The sequence below is a fragment of the Dipodomys ordii genome, unplaced genomic scaffold, assembly GCF_000151885.1.
Source record: "Dipodomys ordii isolate 6190 unplaced genomic scaffold, Dord_2.0 Scaffold7, whole genome shotgun sequence".
NCBI classification, from domain to species: domain Eukaryota; kingdom Metazoa; phylum Chordata; class Mammalia; order Rodentia; family Heteromyidae; genus Dipodomys; species Dipodomys ordii.
In genome coordinates, this window is record NW_012267223.1 from 20,802,032 (window position 1) to 20,809,427 (window position 7,396).

At 58.0% G+C, this 7,396-nt stretch overlaps 1 protein-coding gene across 1 annotated transcript; it reads right to left on the reverse strand.

The window, feature by feature from the left end:
- Positions 1-3,816: 3,816 nt before the first annotated feature.
- Neurod2 (neuronal differentiation 2) lies at positions 3,817-7,071 on the reverse strand. Its single transcript, XM_013037808.1, has 2 exons — positions 6,879-7,071; positions 3,817-5,670 (listed from the first exon to the last, which is right to left on the reverse strand). The coding sequence occupies exon 2, from the start codon at positions 5,663-5,665 to the stop codon at positions 4,514-4,516; it is 1,152 nt and encodes a 383-aa protein (XP_012893262.1). The 5' UTR covers positions 5,666-5,670; positions 6,879-7,071; the 3' UTR covers positions 3,817-4,513.
- Between the last annotated feature and the right edge of the window lie 325 nt (positions 7,072-7,396).

Here is a 7,396-nt window from a genome sequence, read left to right on the forward strand (position 1 = left end):
CACAGCCCAGAGGAGTAACTGGCCTACAAAGGCTGCCCTGTTGCTGACCCTCATGGAGCCCAACTTTCCCACTTCCCCCAGTGGTTTATTGGGCTTTCCCTCCACCACCACCCCTTCCAGGGTGATGAAATCAGAGCTGCAATTTCACTGGGGGTCATTGGCAGTCCTGGCTGAGGTTAGAATGACTAGAGAGAAGGCAGTAAAGACTTCCCTTCCCTTTCCTGCCAGATGGGCAAATAGCCTGCACTCAGAGATCTCTTTTTCTCTATCATTTCCCAAAGGCTGGAGAGGGACGAAGGAGGAGAAAATCTAGGGGTAAAATGCCCTTCTGATTGAATGGGGACCCAACCGGCAGTTTGGCAGCCCAGGAGTTGATGTGAACCGGCGTGGGGGAGCGCTTGGAGATCCTGCTGCTCAGGCTAGGGTGAGAAGGGCGTCTGTCCTCTTCCTGCCTTCTCCTCCTGCCCCCTCCCACACCACGCCGGCCCCTTTTCACCTCCCCCTCCTTCTGTTCGTAGAGCTTCTCCAGGCTGTGCCGGCAAGCCGGGAGAGCGAGCTAGAGAAAGAGATCTGTGAGGGGGCGTTTGGGGCCGCGTGTCCGTGCACATCTTCTTCTCCTGCTCATCTCGCCATCTCGCCAGGGAAGTTAAGTGTTGGGAAGGAGGGCGGTGGGAGGATGGAGCTAGCCAGAGTACAAGGAGTGTTGGGGGAAGGGTCAGGAGCCGGGAAGTCGGAATGCCGCTGCTGGGGTGTCTTCGAGAATTCCCTGGAAGCCAGGAACTCCAATATCCCTGCCCTAAAAGGGGCTCTTGTGCCCCATCTGGATGCGACCACACATGCAATGGCCGAAAAGGGCCAGCAACATTTTTTTTCCCCTGTAAGGGGCTCTGGAATATATGGCTGCAGAAACAAAGTGGAACCGCATGGGATAGCTGGAAAAGCGATGTGTAGAAGTCCATGGTCTGGCCAGGGGAGCCACGTGGAGGGGTCCTTTGCTTCGGGCCCCAAGCCACCTGGATCCCGCCCAGCCCCGGAGTTCAGACCGAGTTCTGGAAAACCAGCTGAATGGGAGAGAAGCCCAATTAACCTTGCTTCCAGGGCAAAATGAGAATCAGGCCTTGGGATAGTTTCCTTTTCTCTCCAATTGCTCCTGCCAGGCCAGGCTCTACACCATGCATGGACCAGAATTCTTCAAGTTAGGGTGTGGTATGGGCATCTTGCTCCACATTCCCCACAAGAAGTAGAGTGGAAAGAAGATGGGCCAACTCCTTAATCTCAAGGATAGAAGTGATTCAGAGGTCTGTAAGATCCTACTTAGTAGCTAGCCTCCCACAGAGATGAATTCCCGTGACAAAGGGCTCACTCTGGAGAGGTAATCTCAGAGAATTCCAGTAAAAGAATTCCTACAAAGTCTTTGGGACCATCTCCTGACAGGAGAATCATCGTGAGAGGACTTTGGGAAGGGCCATATGCTGTGCTGCTTTTGGAGGAGCCTCCCTTTGCAACCAGGAGACATACTGGACAAGAATCAGCACCTCTGGAGCGGACAGCTCCAAGAGCTCCTCTTAGTCCACGGCTGCCTGGTGACTACAACAGACTAAACAGTTGAGGATGAATATTAAGGCAGCCACTGAATTCAAGTTCAGCATAATCTGATTCACCCTTTGGCTTTAGGACTTCCTACTCACTACCTTTCTCTATCCTGTGAGGAAGATCTCATTTGGAAATCCAGGATCTAATCCTGATGTCTGATTTCAGTCCAACGATACTACACGTGCCTCATTTCAGCCCTAAAATAAATGAGAGTATTTTAGGAAAAGCAAGTAGCATCAGGGACTCCCAGCTGGGGGACTCCTAAGTGTATCCAGGCTTTGGGATGGAGATCTTTGGGACTCAGACTCCTCTCCTAGTATTCCAGGGAAAGGATGTGTGAGGAGCGGGAAGAGGAGGGAGAGAGATCTTCTCAGGGAAGTCTACAGAGCACCTCTGCCTCTGAGGTTCTGAGAAAAAGAATTGTGAGGACACTTTGCCTGAACAGGAGTGTCTTCCTCAAGGCCTTCATTCATCCCCATCCTTTAAGGGTTTCCTTAGTCCCGAATAACACCAGGAAGAAGAAGATGTATCCAGTTATGCATCGGGAGTTTCTGCTGGCCTGCTCACAGTCAGGTCAGGCCCCAATCTAACCAGGTGGCCTTCCACACTCAGTCACCCCACAGACCTCCAACCACATCCACACCCCTAAAAAAAATGTGAACATTTCTGAAGCCAAAATAGTCAATCCCTCCACCAAAAATTCACTGAAACACAAACGTAAGATGGAAAGGGGATTTCTTCCATTAATACATTATCCTCGTGACCTTATAATCTGCTTAAATTTAAAAATATCCCTGTCTGGCTCAAATGATTCTTTACCCACTTATTTCTTGCACTAGTGAGCAGAGAGTTGCCAAATGACAAGCTGTTCCTGCCTTAATCAGTAATGGAAAGATACTTTGTTTTTGAATGAGGTAACAATTTGGGGGAAGAAGGAGTGCAAGTAGACAGTGCAGTCATGCTAGCATAGTGCCTGTGTGCCTCTCAGCTGGGCATCTGGGAGGGGCAGCAAAATGTAGCTGTACCCTCTGGGTGTGAGTGAGGGACTTGTAGTCTGGAAGAGCCACCCAGAAATGTCCAGGGTCCCTCCCTCTGGTCTCTGAACTATCACTTGCCACTCCACCTCCATTATCCCAGCCCCAGCTCAACCCTTCCCCTCCCCCCCCCATAAAAGGAGGCTACCGTGAGAAACCGGGTCTGTATTTGCATCTCATTTACATAAATATTTATTAATCGTCATTAAACTGAACAGAAACACGCAATGCACTTCGGGTGTCCGACGGGAGTCTCATCTTCACTACAAGAAGAAGGTAAAATTGCGTGTGTGGGGGTGAGTGTGTGGGTGTATCGCCTGTGGGTTTGCATTTTTGCATTGTGTGTTTTGGGTGCTTGAATCCCTGGCCCCTCCTGGGGAGAGGTTCACCTTTTGTCCCTTTTGCGGAATACCTCCAGAAGGAGCCCCTACCCTCCTCCCCACCCCCACCCGCAGGCAAAAGCCTGGAGAACGTCTAGGGCAAAAAGTAAAACCTTCTCCAGTCACCTGAAATCACCAGGCGCCTGGAGCCCACCGAGGCACGACCAGACAGGGGTGTGGCTTCCCCCAGGTCTTGGTCCCCACCGCTTCAACCCGAGGGGGGTGATGGAAGTGTGAGGGAGGGGGGAGGAGGAGCCATCAAGCTTACCTCCTTCTGTCCCTGGACGCCCCACGCTTCGGAACCTGCGTGTGCGTGCGGTGTAGTGGTGTGGTGTGGTGTGTGCGTGCGTGTGTGTGTGTGTGTGTGTGTTTCATGCAAACCCTCCCTCCCCAAACCGACCCCCCAACAGTTTGCCATTCCATACAAATTTGGAAACAGGTTTTTAAAAAACAGTATGACGCACAACGGGGACGGGGCGGGGGGAGGGCAGTGGCATTGGGGCCCCAAATCTCCGAGTCACTGATTGTAAGAACCTGGGGAGGGGGAGGGGGCGGCGCAGGCCCCCAGTTCACCAAAGTGCACAGATCCGCGCTTGGGCGGGGCGGCCTGCGGACCGGGAGGGGCATCCCGGGCCGGGCCGGGCCTCTAGGCTCAGTCAGAACCTCCTTGCATAGATATTTGTGTCTTTATTATTGGTAGTAGTAATTTTTTTGCCTTTTATTGCTTCTAAAAGTTCTTACTGCGTTTTCTCTCCAATCCGGACTCTGAGTTCGGCCTCCGTCGCCTCTTAGCCTTTTAATTTTTTTAATTTTTTTTGTATGTTTGTTTGTTTAAAAAAAAAGGAAAAAGGGAAAAATGGGTTTTAGTTACAAATTGGCTTGACCTCTCTCTCTCTTTCTTTCCTCTCAAACCACATCCCCTCCCGCCAAAATTAAAAATCGCAAAATGCGGAGACTCGGGTTTGGGGTGAAGGCAGTCTAGGCCAGGGCTTGAGCTCTTAGACTTCTGCCCTCTTCAAGAAAGAGGGGGTACCCCGATCCTTTCGACCACGGCAGCACGGTGATGGTTTTTAAAATAACAATGAGAGAGGAAACCCCGCGTCCTCAGCTCCACTGCCCTCTCACCCACGCCCTTGGTCCTGCTTGGAGGAGAAGGAGGGGAAAACCTAAGAAAGATGTTAGGAATGGGGAAGGGGGGTGTCTCCAGGGAGCGCCCAGAAAGAAGAGGCCCCTAGAGAAGAACTTCCTGGGAGAGAAGCGGAGGGAGCCCCTGGGGGAAGAGAGAAGGCGAGTCCCCTGGGGGAAAACGAGGCCCCTGGGACGGGCCACCCACAGGTAGATCGCGCTGCCCCGGAGAGTGGCAGGATGGGCCGCCCGCTCCCCCCACCCCGTGGCCGGCGCCAGAATAGGTGGGGGTTCTCTTGCACTCAATGGGGGCTTGGGGCGCGGAGAGGGGGGGCGGGCAAAGGCAAAAGAAAAATAGAAAGGGGTCGGCGGCGCGAGGTCTCAGTTATGGAAAAACGCATTGAGCTCCTCGTACATGGGGCCCCGGTCGTGGTGAAGGTGCATATCGTAAGACAAGAGATTCTCCGAATGGACGCCCCCTCGCACAGCCGACGAGCCGAAGACCAGCCCGTGGCCGGTGGGCCGCGACCCCGGCAGCGCCGAGTAGTGCATAGAGTAATGGTAGCTCTTCTCGTGGTCGGGCGATGAGTCCTGCTTGAGGGAGAAGTTGCCATTGAGACAGAGCGGGGGGCTGAGCGGGCCCTCGTACTCGGAGCTGTTGTAGTCCGGGCTCGCGCCGCCGCCGCCCGCCGCCGCATACAGCGTCTCGTAGGCGGCGCAGTAACCGTGGGTCCGCAGGGCGTGCGCCGCGCCGCCGCCCAAGCCGCCGGCTGCCTGGCACTGTGCGCCGGCCAGGCGCGAGCACGGGTACGGGTAGGGGTGCATGGCGAACGGGCCGCCGGAGCCGTGGAAGCGGCCCGCGCCGTCGGCGCCCTGCTCGGTGAGGAAGTTGCGCGAGTTGAGCTGCAGGCAGCCGGCCACCAGATTGGTCGTGGGCTGGGACAGACCCTTGCACAGAGTCTGCACGTAGGACACCAGATCGGGCCGCTTTCCGGAGCGCAGGATCTCCGAGAGCGCCCAGATATAGTTCTTGGCTAGGCGCAGCGTCTCGATCTTGGACAGCTTCTGCGTCTTGGAGTAGCAGGGCACCACCTTGCGCAGGTTGTCCAGCGCGGCGTTCAGGTCGTGCATGCGGTTGCGCTCGCGCGCGTTCGCCTTCTGCCGCCGCAGCTTGGAGCGCTCCAGGCGCGCCTTGGTCATCTTGCGTTTCTTGGGCCCGCGTTTCTTGGGCCGCTCGCCTTCCGCCTCGTCCAGCCCTTCTTCCTCCTCCTCTTCCTCCTCCTCTTCGCCCCCCAATTCGCCTTCCTCCTTGACCTCGGCCAACGTGGCCTCCGGTACCTCTTCTCCACGGAGGGTAACTGGCTTGGCGGCCCGAGCGGGCCCCGGAGCCCCCGGCCCGGGCGCCGGCGGTGGCTGCGGCTGCGGCGCGTCGCCCTTGTCGCTCCTCGGCTCGTCGTCGTCGCCGTCGCCCCAGCTGGCGAACTTGGGCACATCGGAGAGGAGGCCGGGCTCGCTGAACAGGCGGGTCAGCATGGTGCCTGAGGGTGCCCCGGGGGCGGGAAGGGGAGACAAGACAGCACAGAGTGAGGGGCATGCGAGGGTCAACGAGGGCCTCCCCCAACCCGCCTCCACCCCAAGACTCCTGCGGGTTCCTACCAGGGGGGCCCTGGACGCCCACCTCCTCCGTCTGCCCCGCCCAGAGCCGGCCCAGCCCTGCGCGGGCTGCCGGCCCGGGATCTCGGCTCAGGCCCTCTCCCCAACGCTGGGCCCCGGCTCCGCCCCTCGTATGAATGGGGGGCCGCTCGCGACGCCCTGTTCTTCTCCGGGGGTCAGTGCGGGGGGTCGGGTGGGCGGCTAAGGGACAAGGTATCTTCGCTGTCAGGGGAGGCGACGCGCTGTCACGGAAAGCCTCATCTCTCCGGGAGAAGGAAGAGAGGCTGGGCGCGCGCGGGTGGGGACTGCTGCCCCGCTCCGCTCCCCGGCTCGGCTCGGCGGCCCGGGCCCCTCCGTCCCGCTCCCCCACCCCTCCCACGGCTCCCAACCCCTCGCTCCCTAATCCAATTTGCAAGTTGGCCGCGCGCCGCTCCCCCCACCCCCCCCGACTCGGCCCTCACCCCCGCAGCCCCAATTCCAGAGGCGGGAGAACGGGGCTCCTCGGGCCCTGGCGTCCCCGGCTCCCGGAGCCGGCTCTGGGCGGTGAGGGCTGAAGAAGCCGGGGCGTGGGGAGGAGGCAGAGCAGCGAGCCCCGTCCGTCTCCCCTGCGGACAGGGACCCCCTTCCCCCCTTCAAACTGCCTCCCTCCCACACGGCTCTTCAGATCTCGTTGTATTTCGGGATTGATGGGAGAAAATCCAAATTTGTTTGTTTGCTTCTCTCTCTTTTTTTTCTCTCTTTTTCTTTTGCTTTTATTTTTTCCTCTCTTTTTTTGGGGATAGGGAAAGGTCGTGGGTTTCTTCGGGACAGCCATGGGAGGGACCCTATCTCGGGCTCTTTACACCCCCCCCCACCTAGATCCTGCCTCCCACCCACCCAAGTCCATCGCGGGCAGAATGCCTCCCTCTGCAGCCCCAGGAGCTGCAGCCCCCCAGGGGTGAGAGGACCCGGGGCCCCTCCGATGCCCACCCAGTGAGGGGGTGCCATCCCGGGAAGGGAGGACTGGGGAGAGGGAGACGCTCGCGTCGGCCAAAACAGCCGCTCCCCCCTCCCGAACGGCGGGTCAGATCTAGCTCCCTTTCGGACAACTTACCTCAGAGAGGAGTCAAGGGGAGAGGGGAGGGGAGGGGGGAGGGGGCAAGAGAGAGAGGGGGGGAGAAGAGGAATCTTCTCGCTTATTTCATTGTTCCCCCATCTTCTGGGAGCGGGGGCAGCGGCTCCTCAAGGCGGCGGGCGCCGGCGTCTTCAGAGCGCCATGCGAGCCGCGGAGCGAGTGTGGCATCTCTACCAGGCGGGGTACCAGCCTCTATGCCAGGCCATATGGGCTTGGCACGTCACGGGCAGCAGCTATCACATGAGAGACGGTGATTGGCATGCGTCTGCATTGGGGGAGAGCCGGCTCCCCCGGGACCCGCCGCCATCTGTCACTCTCTACTCCAAAAAAAAAAATTAAATAAATAAAGGAAATAAATAAATATCTCTGCCGCCCTCCCCTCCCCGCCCAACGCAGGGGAAGCAGGGATTGAGAGGGAGGTGGGAGGAGTTGCCCCCCCTCAGATATAGAGCCCCCCCACGGGAACAATGGGGGTAACAAGGCTGGAAATTGGGGTG

Excerpts from the sequence above, each read along its gene's own strand:
- Neurod2 (XM_013037808.1), bottom strand. The coding sequence starts at position 5,665 with ATGCTGACCCGCCTGTTCAGCGAGCCCGGCCTCCTCTCCGATGTGCCC.